Genomic DNA, 23,326 nt, shown 5'->3' with positions numbered 1-23,326 from the left:
GACTCGGACACAGATCAAGCAGAGTCGACTGTTGAGGAATCTATAATCTGAATGTGCCAGAATGTGTCAGAGTGGTACATACAAAATATTTTATGTTTTTGTATACTTTTACAGCCGCTATGTAACTATGCATGCGCCATCCGTAATTTGTTTGATAAAGTTCGCGAACGTCATGCGTTACGTCAAACACAGACAAGACATAAAGATATCCACAAAGATAAATTTTGCATTGGTATGATTTATTCGTAATTCATGAATATTGACGTTGACAAATATTGGCAGGTGCTTGTGTGGCAAATGTGAAAAAATGCCAACTGAGGCTGAAAATGTATGCTGCAGGGAGATACCGCAGGTAAATTTCCAGTTTATGTTAACGTTGCTGCTCTAAAGACATCGAATGAGATAATAAACAGCATACCTGTGTCGTGTAATAAGGTTAGAAGACGAATGGATCAACTGGAAGTGCAACCCTCGTGCATGACGGAGCATCCAGGAATGGATCCCGTTTGCTTCAATATTTATTCCTTGCAAAATGCATTGAATATATACAAAGCAGACTATGGTCCCCTGCGACTTTGTGGAGTGTAAAAGTGAGTTTAAATAAATTGAAAGAATAGCAGGTTACCTTGTTCATGATCTGCATGCTCACTTTCTTTTTAAGCACATTAACGCTGTGTAGTCAATAAAATAGCGATAAAGTTGGTTTTATATCCGCACATTCAGGAGTCCCTGTATTGTTTACCATGGTAGTTTAAACAATCGATCGGATTTAGCATGCAAGTATGACTTGTAAACAACATTAACACTATCTAATTGACTGTAAACAATGTTGTACTTTGTCATTTGCTGCTAATACGATTTCCCTGTTTTGAATTTGCAAAGAATACTTTACTGAAATGATACTATTAAGGAGAATGTCCGAATATCTGAATATAAAACCAACTTTACCTCAATGTCAATAAAAATGAAATACGTACCTTTTTTTATTGCTGCTATTTCTGAGATGACAATTTGAATGACTTCATAAAAGGCTGAGTAATGCATGTACTTTTTATTGAAAAATAATTTTAAATTCACTAAACATTAATATATAAACTCTTAAAATATATAAAAATCAGTATGGCATAGAAACATCAACACTTCAGAAAAGATGCTTAAATTCCTGAGTCATATAAAAACTTTATATTGAAGTATAAATTAAAATGTGATTGGCAAATATAAAATGTATCCTTGTGCAAATATAAAATATAAACTCCAAGTAGTCACTTTGTTGAATGAAATACAATTGTCCATGAACATTAGAAAGTACAGTATATCTACAAACACATACAAACATATCAAACATACATTGGCAGTTGAATAAACAAAATATGACTTCTGAAATTTTGTTAAAGCTAGTTATTTTATCAAAAATAAAAATGAATATGTGATAACTCTTAAGTTCAAATTGTAGTGCAATTTCTAAAACAATGTTTCATTATTATGTCTCTGTTAGACAGTGCCGCTTTTTGGCTTATCGGAGCTTTGAGAGCTGGTGTTGGGGTTTCCTCGGGCGGAGAGTCCGTGTTGTGATTCCTGCCTGTGTGGTGCTGAAGATTCGAAGACAGTTTCCTGAAGAGCAGGGCAGCTATGTGGGTTTTAGGATAGCTATTGATTGAAGCGGGTCACCCTGCTGGAGATAGCCTCCTCCATCTCAGGTCGATCGTAGGCTGATGATAGAGCAGGTGGTATGTGAATTCCCAACACTTCATCAACATAGGGTGATGGGTCCACAAACACTTGGTTGAAGTTGAGGTCCAGCAGCTCTTCTACATAACCTGTGCAATATAACAGTTATCTCTTTAGTAACTTAATTTTGTATTTTGAGTAGTGAGTTGTCATTGTGAATGTAAAGTGCAATTATTTTTATTTATTTATTGAAGTATTAATAAAACTATAAACATTTATATACATACTGAAAGTTTGCTGCGTCTTCACTTCTCGGACCCTATACTCTCCTTTCTTTGCCTTTGGAAAGGCAAGCTTGTAAATAGGTTTACCAGTTGCTGATGTGGCCTGGGGACGCACGGCATTTTCATTGTAATGCAGTGCAGCCAAGTACAACCTAACAAAAAGAAAAATGTAAATGACGTACCATGACAAGACTGTATAGTATTGTAAATATTAATTTCTGATCATTGGCTTTACCTGCATAGCATCCCTAGAAATGGGAATACCACATTTTTGGGTGCAAACCGCAGTATGACGCTGTGGAAAGCTTCAACAGTTGACGTCTGGTGGTGAGGACTTAGCTTGGCCACATCCTTCAATATTCTCTTGTTAGCGAGAACTTTCTCCAGCTTGTAGAATGGCATCGCTGCTAAACAAGCAAAAATTTAAGGTATTAGAGTCTGAATCAAAAACAAATCTGAACAAAGAAACAAGCTCTATTTTGAATTAGTTTTAATCGCAAAGAATATTTTATTTGTCTGTATACAACTTACCAGCCGACAGCCATTTGTTCTCGTCTCTGCTGATCCGTTGCGGATGCAGACAAGCCGGATAATTGAGGTCTTCATGTACATGTTTGTCTTGTACATGGTTTAAGATAGAGGTCCACTTTGCAACTCTTTCAGGACCTGTTGTGGATGATGCAGCAGTCCAGTAGATGTGTTTTTTGATGCTACGCAACCATTTACGCAACTTCTCACACCCCTTTATCTGGCATATCTTGTCCAGTTTTTTGGAAATGCCTGGAAATTAAAGAAAAAAAAGACATCAACACAAAAATAATAATAAACATGTAAGAACTGTAAATAGCAATTTAATCTTAAGTAAATTAATAACTGCTAAATTACATACCTTTCTGGATATGCCACACATCGTAAAACTGAGTGACATTTCGATCCCTGAGATATTTCTGTATTTGAGGATGTTGGTCTGTGATGATGCATTCCAGACGAACACCGCAGGCATCCAACAGGTCAAGGCTTCTCTTTAGGCCTTCTTTTTCCATATGGTAACTGCCGCCCGCCTCATTACTCTATAAAATTTTAAATAAGGTAAAAAAATATATATTAAAAATCACACATTTTCCATCCAAAATATTATGCTAGTTCACATAACACTTTTCTGTATTACCTGGACTAACTGTAGGTCGACCACTGTGTTAGTTGCAAGGTCCATCATTGTATAACTCCCATACTTGGCCGAGTGACCTTCAAGAACAAACCGTACATAATTATTCTAAACACATTTTTGGAATAATTGTAATGTATTTCATATTTATTTTTTTTATTAGACTGTATTGAATTAGAAATTAAATCTTTTGACTAAATACCTGGGGAGTCAGCCCTCATATCTCCTCCAACAATCACATTCTCTCTTCGACTGAGCTGTTCTAGCATTTCACTCTGCCAATTTCTCCACTTGTGGACAATAGCAGGTTCAATGCAAGGTCTTGCATGACGGCGAAATGAATTATATTTAAAAATGTGTAGTTTCATGGCAGCAAATAACTGACAACAGAGAGGAGAATTTTTAGTACAATGTGCATGGACCCTGTGACAAAATTTATATTATGTTTCTAAAAGAAATGTGATCAATTTTGATAGATAACTACCTTTTCAACTACAAAAAATTATGCACCACTCAAGTAGACTGCAGCAGAAAGATGCAGGTTGCCAGCTGGAGTACTACCAATAATTGGCTGACTGTTCCATTTTCTTACAAACTCGCAGAGTGGGCAGACTTGCTGTACGCTCAGAAATGTCCCAAGCCTTTGTGACTTTACATCACATCTCCTCTGACACACTGGGCAGTCACTGAAGAGCTCCATGAGGCATGTTTCATAGACAATGAACTTGGCAATGTTATGAACTGGGCATTCTTGGATTCTGTAAAAATAAATATACACATGTACATAATTTTTTAAAAAAATGATGATGAATGTTATGATGACAATACACAATCTTTCAAATAATTTACATAATGCATAAACTCACGACAAGTCTGTTGGTTCAGTTGCAGATGTGCATTCCTCTGCAGGGTCAAATCTCACATCTGAGTCTTGGGCTATAATTTTTGACTCGGTCAAAGTCTCTTCGGCTTCTTCTTCTTCCTCCTCCTCCTCCAGCTCCAGATGAGGTCTTTTTAGTGAAGGTTTGAGGGGTGTCGAAGTCATAAACGCAGTAGAGGACGCTAATGGTACAGTCAGTTCAAAACTGGATACTGTTGTCTGGACACCTATAGTATAATTTTATGATTAATCTCATTGCACGTTTATAAAGATAATAAAACACGTTTCTAATGCAGCAACTTAAAATAAACTGAGAAATTTTAACTTACTTGTACTCCTGCGTTTAGCCTGAAGCGTCCTAAAAGACAACTGGGTACCAACACTGTGTAAAGATGTGTGAAATGGTTCTGTCTGGCAACAAACATCCACCTTGTTGCTCTTTGTCGACGTCGTGGCCTTTGTAAGAAAACATACATTTTTTAAAATGACCTTTATTTGATTAAAACATACCGATCTTATTGTAAACAACTGCAGACCACATGCAAGTACAGTGAAAAAAAATCACAACAAACATCCCACATACATAACAAACTTTAGCTGTAACTTAGTCAGTGGTAATGCTTTATTACAATGTTTAATTTTTTCTACCATTTCTGTTTCTGATGGCTAAAACCCCTTTATGGACACATTAACAATTAAAGCTTCGAGTATTTAGACTGTTTTAGAAAAGCACAATAGCTGTAAACGCGCAAACATCCGAAGTAGCTTTAGCCGCAGATGCTATTCATTTCTGCTTAACATTACAGCATACACATTTCAACAAGCATCCCACATAAACAACAAACTTTAGCTGTAGCCAGTACTGGTCACTGCTTTATTACAATGTTTCTATTTTTCTACGGCTTCTTTTTCTAATGGCTAAAATCCCTTCTTGTACACACTACCACTTATAGCTTCGATTATTTAGATTGTTTTAGAAAAACATAATAGCAGTGAACACGTGCAAACAAACATCCGAAGCAACTTTGGCTGCTTTTAACTTTTAGATGCTATTCATTTCGGCTTACCATTACAGTACAACAAACATTTAACAACAACAAACTTTAGCTGTAGCCAGTGGTACTGCTTTTTACAATGTTGCTATTTTTCTACGGTTTCTGTTTCTAATGGCTAAACCCCCTTCATGTACACACTACCATTTGCAGCTTCGAGTATTTAGACTGTTTTTGAAAAGCACAATAAGAGGTAAACACATGCAAACAAACATCCGAAGCTACTTTAGCCGCAGATGCTATTCATCGGCTTATCATAACTAGAATGCTAAGGCTAGAAGTACATAAAAATGTAATACTTACTTGAAGTGAGGCAGGATCACGTATTGTAGGAACTGATCCAGTTTTCAAAAACAATTTTCTCGCGAATCCGCAGTTGTATTGTCCCGCGTTCTCGAGGCAGTCTACGCTAAAGTGGTTAGCGCAAACATACAACAGTTTTGGTACATTTTCAGGCACCTTGTCTTCAAAGATAAAACTCAGCCACTTAAGCCTCTGTTGCTCATTTGCAGGAAGACGGTGAAGGCTCTTGTGCTGAGCCTTACATCCTAAAATAGCACAAGGGTGTTCTCTTGGTGGCATCGCTTCGACGTACACGCTGATAATGGCGGAAACGGCAAACTCAGGATATGTTAATACGCGCAGCTGTCAATCAATTCGGTGGGCGGGGGGAATCGCACACCTACGTAATGGTGCGATCGATTTGAAAATAGCTCCAATTGGCCGACCCTTTTTTTTTAAGTTAAATTGAAAAAAAAGGACTGGGTGTGTTCATATCACCCCAGTATGATGGTCTATACACTATACCAACACACAGATCTGTCCAAACAGCTTGAAAAGAAGATTTTTTACAATAGGTGCCCTTTAATATTATAGAAAACAATCATAATATTGTATTATCATGTATACAACATACAGAATATATATATATATATATATATATATATATATATATATATATATATATTGTAGCGAGCGATTACATGCCACGTCGCCCTGGTCGCTAATTTCACCCAGCTGGACCATCATCAAGCCAGGATCGCTCACAGCTGGACGGCATCAAGCAGAGAGACATATAAGCCCAACCTACGCCAGGAGAAGATGAGCTTCATTCTTTCTATGACTCCCTGTGCTAATGCTTGTCTCTCTGTCTCTCCATAGCGGACTCCAGCTCGTGACGATCCTTCACCCGACTACTCACTGTCCTTCACCTACTTCCCGGAGCACCAGAGCACCTCACCTTGAAGAAGAGCACCTTTTACACAACGCACAATTTGTAAATAAAGCACCCCTCCGGGGACTTGTCTGTAAACTCATCCTGTTGTGCTGCTGTTTTCCCTCTGCCTCGCTACAACTGGTGGAGAATGTGCGCTTTTTCAGAGGGAAAAAAATTCAGGACTTACCAGTAAGAAGAAGTAACCACTGAATTTTCTCTGTTTTTCTTCTGTTTACAGACAGGCATCCGCTCTCTCTCTCTCTCTCACTCACGCTCTCTTACTCGGCTGTCATCCCCTCCTGAGTCATGTCGATCGAAGAGGTAGTACGCCATCTAGCGGAAATCTCAAGAAGACAACAAGTGATAACTGAACAACTCACCGCCAGACAAGACAGTATGGAACAACAGCTCCGCCAAGCGGCCGGTTCCAGCCAGTTCTCTGAGGTGAGCGCTCATAAATTCATCACAAAACTCAGCGACCTGGACGATATTGATGCTTACCTGCACACCTTCGAGGTAATCGCGGAAAGAGAGAGATGGCCGAAGGAAAGTTGGGCGAGGATGTTGGCACCATTCCTGACTGGAGAAGCTCAAAGAGCTTATTTCGCATTAGAGACACCGAAAAACGACGACTATAAAGCATTAAAGAAGGAGATACTCGCCAGAATGGGACTCTCCAACATAAGCGCAGCACAACAATTTTCTCAGTGGTCATATGATGACAAACAGCCGGTACGGACCCAAGCAGCCAACTTATCCAGATTGGGAAGATTATGGTTGCTAGGAGGAGATCCAACCGCAGTCCAGGTCGCTGAGAAAGTGGTCATTGAAAAGATGATAAGGGCGCTACCCAGACGGCTCCGCACACTTACCAGCATGAGGAACCCCGACTCGCTGGCCGCTTTGGTGGAGGCGGTGGAGCTGGCAGAAGCTCACGTGGCCCGGGAGACTGGGGAGAGAGCGGCTCTGCCACCCCGGAGGGTAAATGCGCCATGGCGACCGGTGGAGGGCACAGCACGACCAGGCAGCAGACCGGCGGTCCCCAGCCCAGTCGACGAGCCGATGCCCACAGAGCCAACATCACTCTCGACCCCGGCCTGGACGGCAGGGTGCGTGGTACATCGCAACGTCCCTCCCGAAGCTCCCACCCGAAAAGTATGCTTAGACGGGAAAACGCAGACGGCCACACTGGATACAGGAAGTGCAATAACACTGGTCCACCCAAACACATTAAAATCCCATCAAGAAGGGAAAGGTCGAATCCCGATTACATGCGTACACGGTGATACCCGCCACGTACCCTCCCAAAGAGTCACCATAGCGACGAAGTCGGGAAGCTGGCGCATCGAAGTAGGAGTGGTTTCAGATCTTCCAGTACCCCTTCTTCTGGGCAGAGACTGGCCGGGGTTCGATGATCTCCTCACCCACCATCAGGCTCGATCGGCTCGTTCGAAGAAGAACAGCAAGGGACGGGCTCAACGGGACCGCCAACCAGCGCTGATGGCCACCGAGAGCGACAGAGGGGGTGAGTCATCATCGGCTAACCTGTACTATGATCTTTTCCAACAGATTACCGCAGGTGGCGATTTCGGAAGAGCACAGCGTGAAGACGAAACGTTGAAGCACTGCTGGCCACAAGTCCGGATCATAGACGGTAACGAACGGTTTCCCAGCCCTCACCCCCTCCCACATTTTATTGTACAAAATGGTCTGCTGTACTGTGTCGCAGAGAGGCGGGGGGAAACGAAGACGCTATTGGTCGTCCCGAGGACCAAAAGGGAGACGGTTCTGGAACTGGCACATACTCACCCGATGGCAGGACATCTAGGAGCAGCCAACACGATCAAAAGGATCAGAGATCGTTTCCACTGGCCCGGGTTGGATGGAGAAGTCAAGAGGTATTGTCAGGCATGCGACATCTGCCAAAGAACGTCTCCCCAACGACCACCCCCCAGCCCTCTGATACCATTACCCATCATTGAGGTGCCCTTCAACCGCATTGGCATGGACTTGATAGGGCCTTTGCCGAAGTCGGCCCGGGGACATGAACACATCCTTGTCATCCTCGACTACGCCACCAGATATCCAGAAGCGATCCCTCTGAGAAAAGCCACGTCATCGGCAATCGCTAAGGAGCTGTTTTTATTATGCAGCCGAGTAGGAATACCAGCAGAGATACTGACCGACCAGGGCACCCCATTCATGTCCCGGTTGATGGCAGACCTCTGCCGCCTCCTAAAGGTAAAGCAAATAAAAACTTCTGTTTATCATCCGCAGACTGATGGCTTGGTGGAGCGCTTTAATAAGACGCTGAAGCAGATGCTCCGCAGGGTGGTGGCAGAGGATGGGCGCGACTGGGACCTCATGATCCCGTACGTGCTTTTCGGGATCAGAGAAGTTCCCCAAGGATCTACAGGTTTCACACCCTTTGAACTGCTGTTCGGCCGCCAACCACGAGGGCTATTGGACGTGGCTCGTCAAGCTTGGGAACAAGAGCCAGCCCCACAACGGTCAGTGATTGAGCACGTGCGGGACATGAGAGGACGAATAGAAAAAGTCATGCCCATCGTCAAACAACATCTGACCGAAGCCCAGCGCGCCCAACAGAGATTATATAACCGGCCCGCCCAACCCAGAGAGTTCCATCCAGGGGACAAGGTAATGATCCTGATACCTACCACCACCTCGAAGTTTTTGGCATCCTGGAAGGGGCCATATACAGTGGTAGAAAGGGTAGGGCCGGTAAACTATCGAGTCCGTCAGCCGGGACGAAGAAGAGAACAACTTTACCATATCAATTTGATGAAGAAATGGGTTGCAGCTCCAGGTCATCTAGTTGCCTTCTCAGAAGAAACTTCTCCCGTTGTCCATATAGGTGAGCAACTCTCACCGAATCAGAAGGCAGAGCTGCAAGCCTTGGTCGGTCAGTTCAGGGATGTGTTCTCAGAGAAACCGGGCCGAACCACCATCATCCAGCACGACATCATCACCCCACCTGGCACCATCGTCCGGCAGAGGCCTTATCGAGTACCAGAAGCTCGCCGGCTGGCTATCAACGAGGAGATCCAAAAGATGAGGAAATTGGGAATCATCGAACCATCTCGTAGCTCGTGGTCCAGCCCCATAGTGATGGTCCCCAAACCCGTCGGCACCCTCCGTTTCTGCAATGACTTCAGGAAGCTGAATGAAATTTCCAAATTCGACGGGTACCCCATGCCTCGGGTGGACGAGCTGCTGGATCGACTGGGTGGAGCCCGATTCATATCCACGATCGACCTCACCAAAGGCTACTGGCAATTACCACTAAGTGAAAGCGCCAAGGAGAAAACCGCCTTCTCCACTCCCGGTGGGCACTGGCAATACCGGGTTCTTCCCTTCGGGCTCCACGGGGCTCCAGCAACATTCCAGCGAATGATGGATATCCTGCTGAGACCCCACCAGCCGTATGCAGCAGCATACCTCGACGACCTTATCGTCCACTCCGAGTCATGGGAAGAACATCTATCCCGGTTACGGAGGGTGCTCCTTGATCTCCGTAGGGCTGGGCTCACAGCTAATCCCAAGAAATGCCACCTGGGTCTAGCAGAAGCCAAATACCTCGGTTTCCACATCGGTAGAGGTCTCATACAGCCACAACAGAACAAGATCAGAGTACTACAAGAAACTCCACAACCCACCACAAAGACCCAGGTACGTGCATTTCTGGGGTTAGCGGATAGACGGTAGACGGTAACGAACGGTTTCCCAGCCCTCACCCCCTCCCACATTTTATTGTACAAAATGGTCTGCTGTACTGTGTCGCAGAGAGGCGGGGGGAAACGAAGACGCTATTGGTCGTCCCGAGGACCAAAAGGGAGACGGTTCTGGAACTGGCACATACTCACCCGATGGCAGGACATCTAGGAGCAGCCAACACGATCAAAAGGATCAGAGATCGTTTCCACTGGCCCGGGTTGGATGGAGAAGTCAAGAGGTATTGTCAGGCATGCGACATCTGCCAAAGAACGTCTCCCCAACGACCACCCCCCAGCCCTCTGATACCATTACCCATCATTGAGGTGCCCTTCAACCGCATTGGCATGGACTTGATAGGGCCTTTGCCGAAGTCGGCCCGGGGACATGAACACATCCTTGTCATCCTCGACTACGCCACCAGATATCCAGAAGCGATCCCTCTGAGAAAAGCCACGTCATCGGCAATCGCTAAGGAGCTGTTTTTATTATGCAGCCGAGTAGGAATACCAGCAGAGATACTGACCGACCAGGGCACCCCATTCATGTCCCGGTTGATGGCAGACCTCTGCCGCCTCCTAAAGGTAAAGCAAATAAAAACTTCTGTTTATCATCCGCAGACTGATGGCTTGGTGGAGCGCTTTAATAAGACGCTGAAGCAGATGCTCCGCAGGGTGGTGGCAGAGGATGGGCGCGACTGGGACCTCATGATCCCGTACGTGCTTTTCGGGATCAGAGAAGTTCCCCAAGGATCTACAGGTTTCACACCCTTTGAACTGCTGTTCGGCCGCCAACCACGAGGGCTATTGGACGTGGCTCGTCAAGCTTGGGAACAAGAGCCAGCCCCACAACGGTCAGTGATTGAGCACGTGCGGGACATGAGAGGACGAATAGAAAAAGTCATGCCCATCGTCAAACAACATCTGACCGAAGCCCAGCGCGCCCAACAGAGATTATATAACCGGCCCGCCCAACCCAGAGAGTTCCATCCAGGGGACAAGGTAATGATCCTGATACCTACCACCACCTCGAAGTTTTTGGCATCCTGGAAGGGGCCATATACAGTGGTAGAAAGGGTAGGGCCGGTAAACTATCGAGTCCGTCAGCCGGGACGAAGAAGAGAACAACTTTACCATATCAATTTGATGAAGAAATGGGTTGCAGCTCCAGGTCATCTAGTTGCCTTCTCAGAAGAAACTTCTCCCGTTGTCCATATAGGTGAGCAACTCTCACCGAATCAGAAGGCAGAGCTGCAAGCCTTGGTCGGTCAGTTCAGGGATGTGTTCTCAGAGAAACCGGGCCGAACCACCATCATCCAGCACGACATCATCACCCCACCTGGCACCATCGTCCGGCAGAGGCCTTATCGAGTACCAGAAGCTCGCCGGCTGGCTATCAACGAGGAGATCCAAAAGATGAGGAAATTGGGAATCATCGAACCATCTCGTAGCTCGTGGTCCAGCCCCATAGTGATGGTCCCCAAACCCGACGGCACCCTCCGTTTCTGCAATGACTTCAGGAAGCTGAATGAAATTTCCAAATTCGACGGGTACCCCATGCCTCGGGTGGACGAGCTGCTGGATCGACTGGGTGGAGCCCGATTCATATCCACGATCGACCTCACCAAAGGCTACTGGCAATTACCACTAAGTGAAAGCGCCAAGGAGAAAACCGCCTTCTCCACTCCCGGTGGGCACTGGCAATACCGGGTTCTTCCCTTCGGGCTCCACGGGGCTCCAGCAACATTCCAGCGAATGATGGATATCCTGCTGAGACCCCACCAGCCGTATGCAGCAGCATACCTCGACGACCTTATCGTCCACTCCGAGTCATGGGAAGAACATCTATCCCGGTTACGGAGGGTGCTCCTTGATCTCCGTAGGGCTGGGCTCACAGCTAATCCCAAGAAATGCCACCTGGGTCTAGCAGAAGCCAAATACCTCGGTTTCCACATCGGTAGAGGTCTCATACAGCCACAACAGAACAAGATCAGAGTACTACAAGAAACTCCACAACCCACCACAAAGACCCAGGTACGTGCATTTCTGGGGTTAGCGGGCTACTATAGATGTTTCATTCCCAATTTCTCATCCATAGCCAGCCCTTTGACAGACCTGACCAGAAAGGGGCAGCCAGAGAGGATACAATGGAACAGAGAAGCAGATGGCGCGTTCCAAGCCCTGAAGACGGCACTGACATCCTCACCGGTACTGCACGCACCTGACTTTGGCTGCCCCTTCATTCTACAGACAGACGCTTCCGACTCGGGCCTGGGCGCGGTCCTCTCCCAGGTCCACGGCGATGAAGAACATCCCATCATGTACGTGAGTCAGAAGCTTACCCCTGCAGAGACCCGGTACGTAACGGTAGAAAAAGAGGCCCTGGCGATCAAGTGGGCAATCCTGGAGCTCAGGTATTATCTCCTTGGCAGAAGATTCACCCTGGTGACCGACCACGCTCCACTTCAATGGATGTCAACAGCGAAAAATAACAACGCTCGAGTCACCAGATGGTTCCTGTCGCTCCAGGATTATAACTTCACAGTTCAACATCGAGCCGGGGCCTCCCACGGAAACGCCGACGGGCTCTCAAGGCTATGGTCAGGATGGGCAGGTCTGTCAAAACATTCTACCCCCCCTCTCAATACTCTACCTTTTCTCCGCAGGACACCCAGGACCAGGACGACGCTAAGGGGGGGGGGATGTAGCGAGCGATTACATGCCACGTCGCCCTGGTCGCTAATTTCACCCAGCTGGACCATCATCAAGCCAGGATCGCTCACAGCTGGACGGCATCAAGCAGAGAGACATATAAGCCCAACCTACGCCAGGAGAAGATGAGCTTCATTCTTTCTATGACTCCCTGTGCTAATGCTTGTCTCTCTGTCTCTCCATAGCGGACTCCAGCTCGTGACGATCCTTCACCCGACTACTCACTGTCCTTCACCTACTTCCCGGAGCACCAGAGCACCTCACCTTGAAGAAGAGCACTTTTTACACAACGCACAATTTGTAAATAAAGCACCCCTCCGGGGACTTGTCTGTAAACTCATCCTGTTGTGCCGCTGTTTTCCCTCTGCCTCGCTACAACTGGTGGAGAATGTGCGCTTTTTCAGAGGGAAAAAAATTCAGGACTTACCAGTAAGAAGAAGTAACCACTGAATTTTCTCTGTTTTTCTTCTGTTTACAGACAGGCATCCGCTCTCTCTCTCTCTCTCACTCACGCTCTCTTACTCGGCTGTCATCCCCTCCTGAGTCATGTCGATCGAAGAGGTAGTACGCCATCTAGCGGAAATCTCAAGAAGGCAACAAGTGATAACTGAACAACTCACCGCCAGACAAGACAGTATGGAACAACAGCTCCGCCAAGCAGCCGGTTCCAGCCAGTTCTCTGAGGTGAGCGCTCATAAATTCATCACAAAACTCAGCGACCTGGACGATATTGATGCTTACCTGCACACCTTCGAGGTAATCGCGGAAAGAGAGAGATGGCCGAAGGAAAGTTGGGCGAGGATGTTGGCACCATTCCTGACTGGAGAAGCTCAAAGAGCTTATTTCGCATTAGAGACACCGAAAAACGACGACTATAAAGCATTAAAGAAGGAGATACTCGCCAGAATGGGACTCTCCAACATAAGCGCAGCACAACAATTTTCTCAGTGGTCATATGATGACAAACAGCCGGTACGGACCCAAGCAGCCAACTTATCCAGATTGGGAAGATTATGGTTGCTAGGAGGAGATCCAACCGCAGTCCAGGTCGCTGAGAAAGTGGTCATTGAAAAGATGATAAGGGCGCTACCCAGACGGCTCCGCACACTTACCAGCATGAGGAACCCCGACTCGCTGGCCGCTTTGGTGGAGGCGGTGGAGCTGGCAGAAGCTCACGTGGCCCGGGAGACTGGGGAGAGAGCGGCTCTGCCACCCCGGAGGGTAAATGCGCCATGGCGACCGGTGGAGGGCACAGCACGACCAGGCAGCAGACCGGCGTCCCCAGCCCAGTCGACGAGCCGATGCCCACAGAGCCAACATCACTCTCGACCCCGGCCTGGACGGCAGGGTGAGTGGTACATCGCAACGTCCCTCCCGAAGCTCCCACCCGAAAAGTATGCTTAGACGGGAAAACGCAGACGGCCACACTGGATACAGGAAGTGCAATAACACTGGTCCACCCAAACACATTAAAATCCCATCAAGAAGGGAAAGGTCGAATCCCGATTACATGCGTACACGGTGATACCCGCCACGTACCCTCCCAAAGAGTCACCATAGCGACGAAGTCGGGAAGCTGGCGCATCGAAGTAGGAGTGGTTTCAGATCTTCCAGTACCCCTTCTTCTGGGCAGAGACTGGCCGGGGTTCGATGATCTCCTCACCCACCATCAGGCTCGATCGGCTCGTTCGAAGAAGAACAGCAAGGGACGCGCTCAACGGGACCGCCAACCAGCGCTGATGGCCACCGAGAGCGACAGAGGGGGTGAGTCATCATCGGCTAACCTGTACTATGATCTTTTCCAACAGATTACCGCAGGTGGCGATTTCGGAAGAGCACAGCGTGAAGACGAAACGTTGAAGCACTGCTGGCCACAAGTCCGGATCATAGACGGTAACGAACGGTTTCCCAGCCCTCACCCCCTCCCACATTTTATTGTACAAAATGGTCTGCTGTACTGTGTCGCAGAGAGGCGGGGGGAAACGAAGACGCTATTGGTCGTCCCGAGGACCAAAAGGGAGACGGTTCTGGAACTGGCACATACTCACCCGATGGCAGGACATCTAGGAGCAGCCAACACGATCAAAAGGATCAGAGATCGTTTCCACTGGCCCGGGTTGGATGGAGAAGTCAAGAGGTATTGTCAGGCATGCGACATCTGCCAAAGAACGTCTCCCCAACGACCACCCCCCAGCCCTCTGATACCATTACCCATCATTGAGGTGCCCTTCAACCGCATTGGCATGGACTTGATAGGGCCTTTGCCGAAGTCGGCCCGGGGACATGAACACATCCTTGTCATCCTCGACTACGCCACCAGATATCCAGAAGCGATCCCTCTGAGAAAAGCCACGTCATCGGCAATCGCTAAGGAGCTGTTTTTATTATGCAGCCGAGTAGGAATACCAGCAGAGATACTGACCGACCAGGGCACCCCATTCATGTCCCGGTTGATGGCAGACCTCTGCCGCCTCCTAAAGGTAAAGCAAATAAAAACTTCTGTTTATCATCCGCAGACTGATGGCTTGGTGGAGCGCTTTAATAAGACGCTGAAGCAGATGCTCCGCAGGGTGGTGGCAGAGGATGGGCGCGACTGGGACCTCATGATCCCGTACGTGCTTTTCGGGATCAGAGAAGTTCCCCAAGGATCTACAGGTTTCACACCCTTTGAACTGCTGTTCGGCCGCCAACCACGAAGGCTATTGGACGTGGCTCGTCAAGCTTGGGAACAAGAGCCAGCCCCACAACGGTCAGTGATTGAGCACGTGCGGGACATGAGAGGACGAATAGAAAAAGTCATGCCCATCGTCAAACAACATCTGACCGAAGCCCAGCGCGCCCAACAGAGATTATATAACCGGCCCGCCCAACCCAGAGAGTTCCATCCAGGGGACAAGGTAATGATCCTGATACCTACCACCACCTCGAAGTTTTTGGCATCCTGGAAGGGGCCATATACAGTGGTAGAAAGGGTAGGGCCGGTAAACTATCGAGTCCGTCAGCCGGGACGAAGAAGAGAACAACTTTACCATATCAATTTGATGAAGAAATGGGTTGCAGCTCCAGGTCATCTAGTTGCCTTCTCAGAAGAAACTTCTCCCGTTGTCCATATAGGTGAGCAACTCTCACCGAATCAGAAGGCAGAGCTGCAAGCCTTGGTCGGTCAGTTCAGGGATGTGTTCTCAGAGAAACCGGGCCGAACCACCATCATCCAGCACGACATCATCACCCCACCTGGCACCATCGTCCGGCAGAGGCCTTATCGAGTACCAGAAGCTCGCCGGCTGGCTATCAACGAGGAGATCCAAAAGATGAGGAAATTGGGAATCATCGAACCATCTCGTAGCTCGTGGTCCAGCCCCATAGTGATGGTCCCCAAACCCGACGGCACCCTCCGTTTCTGCAATGACTTCAGGAAGCTGAATGAAATTTCCAAATTCGACGGGTACCCCATGCCTCGGGTGGACGAGCTGCTGGATCGACTGGGTGGAGCCCGATTCATATCCACGATCGACCTCACCAAAGGCTACTGGCAATTACCACTAAGTGAAAGCGCCAAGGAGAAAACCGCCTTCTCCACTCCCGGTGGGCACTGGCAATACCGGGTTCTTCCCTTCGGGCTCCACGGGGCTCCAGCAACATTCCAGCGAATGATGGATATCCTGCTGAGACCCCACCAGCCGTATGCAGCAGCATACCTCGACGACCTTATCGTCCACTCCGAGTCATGGGAAGAACATCTATCCCGGTTACGGAGGGTGCTCCTTGATCTTCGTAGGGCTGGGCTCACAGCTAATCCCAAGAAATGCCACCTGGGTCTAGCAGAAGCCAAATACCTCGGTTTCCACATCGGTAGAGGTCTCATACAGCCACAACAGAACAAGATCAGAGTACTACAAGAAACTCCACAACCCACCACTAAGACCCAGGTACGTGCATTTCTGGGGTTAGCGGGCTACTATAGATGTTTCATTCCCAATTTCTCATCCATAGCCAGCCCTTTGACAGACCTGACCAGAAAGGGGCAGCCAGAGAGGATACAATGGAACAGAGAAGCAGATGGCGCGTTCCAAGCCCTGAAGACGGCACTGACATCCTCACCGGTACTGCACGCACCTGACTTTGGCTGCCCCTTCATTCTACAGACAGACGCTTCCGACTCGGGCCTGGGCGCGGTCCTCTCCCAGGTCCACGGCGATGAAGAACATCCCATCATGTACGTGAGTCAGAAGCTTACCCCTGCAGAGACCCGGTACGTAACGGTAGAAAAAGAGGCCCTGGCGATCAAGTGGGCAATCCTGGAGCTCAGGTATTATCTCCTTGGCAGAAGATTCACCCTGGTGACCGACCACGCTCCACTTCAATGGATGTCAACAGCGAAAAATAACAACGCTCGAGTCACCAGATGGTTCCTGTCGCTCCAGGATTATAACTTCACAGTTCAACATCGAGCCGGGGCCTCCCACGGAAACGCCGACGGGCTCTCAAGGCTATGGTCAGGATGGGCAGGTCTGTCAAAACATTCTACCCCCCCTCTCAATACTCTACCTTTTCTCCGCAGGACACCCAGGACCAGGACGACGCTAAGGGGGGGGGGATGTAGCGAGCGATTACATGCCACGTCGCCCTGGTCGCTAATTTCACCCAGCTGGACCATCATCAAGCCAGGATCGCTCACAGCTGGACGGCATCAAGCAGAGAGACATATAAGCCCAACCTACGCCAGGAGAAGATGAGCTTCATTCTTTCTATGACTCCCTGTGCTAATGCTTGTCTCTCTGTCTCTCCATAGCGGACTCCAGCTCGTGACGATCCTTCACCCGACTACTCACTGTCCTTCACCTACTTCCCGGAGCACCAGAGCACCTCACCTTGAAGAAGAGCACCTTTTACACAACGCACAATTTGTAAATAAAGCACCCCTCCGGGGACTTGTCTGTAAACTCATCCTGTTGTGCCGCTGTTTTCCCTCTGCCTCGCTACAACTGGTGGAGAATGTGCGCTTTTTCAGAGGGAAAAAAATTCAGGACTTACCAGTAAGAAGAAGTAACCACTGAATTTTCTCTGTTTTTCTTCTGTTTACAGACAGGCATCCGCTCTCTCTCTCTCTCTCACTCACGCTCTCTTACTCGGCTGTCATCCCCTCCTGAGTCATGTCGATCGAAGAGGTAGTACGCCATCTAGCGGAAATCTCAAGAAGGCAACAAGTGATAACTGAACAACTCACCGCCAGACAAGACAGTATGGAACAACAGCTCCGCCAAGCAGCCGGTTCCAGCCAGTTCTCTGAGGTGAGCGCTCATAAATTCATCACAAAACTCAGCGACCTGGACGATATTGATGCTTACCTGCACACCTTCGAGGTAATCGCGGAAAGAGAGAGATGGCCGAAGGAAAGTTGGGCGAGGATGTTGGCACCATTCCTGACTGGAGAAGCTCAAAGAGCTTATTTCGCATTAGAGACACCGAAAAACGACGACTATAAAGCATTAAAGAAGGAGATACTCGCCAGAATGGGACTCTCCAACATAAGCGCAGCACAACAATTTTCTCAGTGGTCATATGATGACAAACAGCCGGTACGGACCCAAGCAGCCAACTTATCCAGATTGGGAAGATTATGGTTGCTAGGAGGAGATCCAACCGCAGTCCAGGTCGCTGAGAAAGTGGTCATTGAAAAGATGATAAGGGCGCTACCCAGACGGCTCCGCACACTTACCAGCATGAGGAACCCCGACTCGCTGGCCGCTTTGGTGGAGGCGGTGGAGCTGGCAGAAGCTCACGTGGCCCGGGAGACTGGGGAGAGAGCGGCTCTGCCTCCCCGGAGGGTAAATGCGCCATGGCGACCGGTGGAGGGCACAGCACGACCAGGCAGCAGACCGGCGGTCCCCAGCCCAGTCGACGAGCCGATGCCCACAGAGCCAACATCACTCTCGACCCCGGCCTGGACGGCAGGGTGCGTGGTACATCGCAACGTCCCTCCCGAAGCTCCCACCCGAAAAGTATGCTTAGACGGGAAAACGCAGACGGCCACACTGGATACAGGAAGTGCAATAACACTGGTCCACCCAAACACATTAAAATCCCATCAAGAAGGGAAAGGTCGAATCCCGATTACATGCGTACACGGTGATACCCGCCACGTACCCTCCCAAAGAGTCACCATAGCGACGAAGTCGGGAAGCTGGCGCATCGAAGTAGGAGTGGTTTCAGATCTTCCAGTACCCCTTCTTCTGGGCAGAGACTGGCCGGGGTTCGATGATCTCCTCACCCACCATCAGGCTCGATCGGCTCGTTCGAAGAAGAACAGCAAGGGACGCGCTCAACGGGACTGCCAACCAGCGCTGATGGCCACCGAGAGCGACAGAGGGGGTGAGTCATCATCGGCTAACCTGTACTATGATCTTTTCCAACAGATTACCGCAGGTGGCGATTTCGGAAGAGCACAGCGTGAAGACGAAACGTTGAAGCACTGCTGGCCACAAGTCCGGATCATAGACGGTAACGAACGGTTTCCCAGCCCTCACCCCCTCCCACATTTTATTGTACAAAATGGTCTGCTGTACTGTGTCGCAGAGAGGCGGGGGGAAACGAAGACGCTATTGGTCGTCCCGAGGACCAAAAGGGAGACGGTTCTGGAACTGGCACATACTCACCCGATGGCAGGACATCTAGGAGCAGCCAACACGATCAAAAGGATCAGAGATCGTTTCCACTGGCCCGGGTTGGATGGAGAAGTCAAGAGGTATTGTCAGGCATGCGACATCTGCCAAAGAACGTCTCCCCAACGACCACCCCCCAGCCCTCTGATACCATTACCCATCATTGAGGTGCCCTTCAACCGCATTGGCATGGACTTGATAGGGCCTTTGCCGAAGTCGGCCCGGGGACATGAACACATCCTTGTCATCCTCGACTACGCCACCAGATATCCAGAAGCGATCCCTCTGAGAAAAGCCACGTCATCGGCAATCGCTAAGGAGCTGTTTTTATTATGCAGCCGAGTAGGAATACCAGCAGAGATACTGACCGACCAGGGCACCCCATTCATGTCCCGGTTGATGGCAGACCTCTGCCGCCTCCTAAAGGTAAAGCAAATAAAAACTTCTGTTTATCATCCGCAGACTGATGGCTTGGTGGAGCGCTTTAATAAGACGCTGAAGCAGATGCTCCGCAGGGTGGTGGCAGAGGATGGGCGCGACTGGGACCTCATGATCCCGTACGTGCTTTTCGGGATCAGAGAAGTTCCCCAAGGATCTACAGGTTTCACACCCTTTGAACTGCTGTTCGGCCGCCAACCACGAGGGCTATTGGACGTGGCTCGTCAAGCTTGGGAACAAGAGCCAGCCCCACAACGGTCAGTGATTGAGCACGTGCGGGACATGAGAGGACGAATAGAAAAAGTCATGCCCATCGTCAAACAACATCTGACCGAAGCCCAGCGCGCCCAACAGAGATTATATAACCGGCCCGCCCAACCCAGAGAGTTCCATCCAGGGGACAAGGTAATGATCCTGATACCTACCACCACCTCGAAGTTTTTGGCATCCTGGAAGGGGCCATATACAGTGGTAGAAAGGGTAGGGCCGGTAAACTATCGAGTCCGTCAGCCGGGACGAAGAAGAGAACAACTTTACCATATCAATTTGATGAAGAAATGGGTTGCAGCTCCAGGTCATCTAGTTGCCTTCTCAGAAGAAACTTCTCCCGTTGTCCATATAGGTGAGCAACTCTCACCGAATCAGAAGGCAGAGCTGCAAGCCTTGGTCGGTCAGTTCAGGGATGTGTTCTCAGAGAAACCGGGCCGAACCACCATCATCCAGCACGACATCATCACCCCACCTGGCACCATCGTCCGGCAGAGGCCTTATCGAGTACCAGAAGCTCGCCGGCTGGCTATCAACGAGGAGATCCAAAAGATGAGGAAATTGGGAATCATCGAACCATCTCGTAGCTCGTGGTCCAGCCCCATAGTGATGGTCCCCAAACCCGACGGCACCCTCCGTTTCTGCAATGACTTCAGGAAGCTGAATGAAATTTCCAAATTCGACGGGTACCCCATGCCTCGGGTGGACGAGCTGCTGGATCGACTGGGTGGAGCCCGATTCATATCCACGATCGACCTCACCAAAGGCTACTGGCAATTACCACTAAGTGAAAGCGCCAAGGAGAAAACCGCCTTCTCCACTCCCGGTGGGCACTGGCAATACCGGGTTCTTCCCTTCGGGCTCCACGGGGCTCCAGCAACATTCCAGCGAATGATGGATATCCTGCTGAGACCCCACCAGCCGTATGCAGCAGCATACCTCGACGACCTTATCGTCCACTCCGAGTCATGGGAAGAACATCTATCCCGGTTACGGAGGGTGCTCCTTGATCTTCGTAGGGCTGGGCTCACAGCTAATCCCAAGAAATGCCACCTGGGTCTAGCAGAAGCCAAATACCTCGGTTTCCACATCGGTAGAGGTCTCATACAGCCACAACAGAACAAGATCAGAGTACTACAAGAAACTCCACAACCCACCACAAAGACCCAGGTACGTGCATTTCTGGGGTTAGCGGGCTACTATAGATGTTTCATTCCCAATTTCTCATCCATAGCCAGCCCTTTGACAGACCTGACCAGAAAGGGGCAGCCAGAGAGGATACAATGGAACAGAGAAGCAGATGGCGCGTTCCAAGCCCTGAAGACGGCACTGACATCCTCACCGGTACTGCACGCACCTGACTTTGGCTGCCCCTTCATTCTACAGACAGACGCTTCCGACTCGGGCCTGGGCGCGGTCCTCTCCCAGGTCCACGGCGATGAAGAACATCCCATCATGTACGTGAGTCAGAAGCTTACCCCTGCAGAGACCCGGTACGTAACGGTAGAAAAAGAGGCCCTGGCGATCAAGTGGGCAATCCTGGAGCTCAGGTATTATCTCCTTGGCAGAAGATTCACCCTGGTGACCGACCACGCTCCACTTCAATGGATGTCAACAGCGAAAAATAACAACGCTCGAGTCACCAGATGGTTCCTGTCGCTCCAGGATTATAACTTCACAGTTCAACATCGAGCCGGGGCCTCCCACGGAAACGCCGACGGGCTCTCAAGGCTATGGTCAGGATGGGCAGGTCTGTCAAAACATTCTACCCCCCCTCTCAATACTCTACCTTTTCTCCGCAGGACACCCAGGACCAGGACGACGCTAAGGGGGGGGGGATGTAGCGAGCGATTACATGCCACGTCGCCCTGGTCGCTAATTTCACCCAGCTGGACCATCATCAAGCCAGGATCGCTCACAGCTGGACGGCATCAAGCAAAGAGACATATAAGCCCAACCTACGCCAGGAGAAGATGAGCTTCATTCTTTCTATGACTCCCTGTGCTAATGCTTGTCTCTCTGTCTCTCCATAGCGGACTCCAGCTCGTGACGATCCTTCACCCGACTACTCACTGTCCTTCACCTACTTCCCGGAGCACCAGAGCACCTCACCTTGAAGAAGAGCACCTTTTACACAACGCACAATTTGTAAATAAAGCACCCCTCCGGGGACTTGTCTGTAAACTCATCCTGTTGTGCCGCTGTTTTCCCTCTGCCTCGCTACAATATATATATATATATATATATATATATATATATATATATATATATATATATATATATATATATATATATATTTACTCCAGTAAATAATATAGCAAATAAATAACAAGTCTAGTATATCCAGATGCATCAGAATAATGTAGTTATTAGCTAACAATGTGTAAAGAAGGGTCTGACACAGAGGGTTCTATTTGCAGTATATTTGTTAAAGAGCCCTTATTATAGGCTCAGAACGCTTATATTTCACTTTTTGAAGTCCCAAACAACAGGATGATATGTATGCAAGGTTAAAAAACGCTTTCAATGTCTTATAATATAGAATTATTTTTACCTCCTTTTCTCACCGACTCCCATATGAATCGTCCTAGCGAGTCTTTTTTTCCAAGCCCCTCCTTTACGTGACGCTAATTTGCGGTGATTGGCCGTATGAACCAGTCTGTTGTGATTGGACTACTGCATGTTACGGAGTCGGAAACGAAACGCCCATTACCATCTCTGGACTACAGTTCATCCTAACAATTCACAGCGATTTTTATAGTGTAATTCGATTTTGCCCTATCAATTTGAACCTGCATCTGATGAGGAGGAAGCCACAGTTGCAGAAAACCAAGCGAGTCAACTTCAAACACGGTTGGAGCAGGACATTTCTCAATGGTAAGTGTCAATATTGTTAATGTCACTTCGAGTTGTATTCGTGACAAACTAAGTAATTACCTCTCAAACTTATGTAGGTGCACATGTGGAAACTGCATCAAAATGCCAAGTGAGGTTGAAAATCTTTGCTGCAAAGAAGTACGACAGGTATTGTTTCTGCTGTAAATGAGCATTTGACGATTTGTGCGGTGTCCTCAAGTGAGTAAATAGAGGTTAAGTTAGTTTTTTTTATTCAGACATTCTCCGTAATAATATAATTTCATGAAAGTATTCTTTGCAAATTCTAAATAGGGAATTCATATTAGCAGCAAATGATTATCAAAGTACAGCAATGTTTACAGTGAATTAGACAATGTTAATGTTGTTTACAAGTC

General features: G+C 48.4%; 1 protein-coding gene across 1 annotated transcript; it reads right to left on the bottom strand.

The window, feature by feature from the left end:
• Positions 1 to 1,036: 1,036 nt before the first annotated feature.
• On the bottom strand, positions 1,037 to 22,664 carry LOC137490194 (uncharacterized). Its single transcript, XM_087257131.1, has 12 exons — positions 22,630 to 22,664; positions 5,353 to 5,458; positions 4,327 to 4,453; positions 3,984 to 4,224; positions 3,602 to 3,875; positions 3,320 to 3,497; positions 3,121 to 3,197; positions 2,842 to 3,022; positions 2,484 to 2,732; positions 2,188 to 2,359; positions 1,956 to 2,104; positions 1,037 to 1,817 (listed from the first exon to the last, which is right to left on the bottom strand). The coding sequence occupies exons 6-12, from the start codon at positions 3,483 to 3,485 to the stop codon at positions 1,648 to 1,650; spliced, it is 1,164 nt and encodes a 387-aa protein (XP_087113257.1). The 5' UTR covers positions 3,486 to 3,497; positions 3,602 to 3,875; positions 3,984 to 4,224; positions 4,327 to 4,453; positions 5,353 to 5,458; positions 22,630 to 22,664; the 3' UTR covers positions 1,037 to 1,647.
• Positions 22,665 to 23,326: the final 662 nt, after the last annotated feature.

The sequence above is a fragment of the Danio rerio genome, chromosome 6 (assembly GCF_052040795.2).
Source record: "Danio rerio strain M-AB ecotype USA chromosome 6, GRCz13ab, whole genome shotgun sequence".
Classification (NCBI taxonomy): domain Eukaryota; kingdom Metazoa; phylum Chordata; class Actinopteri; order Cypriniformes; family Danionidae; genus Danio; species Danio rerio.
Note: the sequence above shows the minus strand (reverse complement) of the source record. Positions and strands in the feature narration are given on the sequence as shown.

What these genes read in the sequence shown, in the direction of transcription:
- LOC137490194 (XM_087257131.1), bottom strand. Translation starts at nt 3,485, where the DNA reads ATGAAACTACACATTTTTAAATATAATTCATTTCGCCGTCATGCAAGA. An exon ending in TATGAGGGCTGACTCCCCAG is followed by an intron (nt 3,198 to 3,319) that starts GTATTTAGTCAA and finishes TTGTTCTTGAAG; the next exon opens with GTCACTCGGCCAAGTATGGG. An exon ending in TTTCTAGGGATGCTATGCAG is followed by an intron (nt 2,105 to 2,187) that starts GTAAAGCCAATG and finishes TCTTTTTGTTAG; the next exon opens with GTTGTACTTGGCTGCACTGC.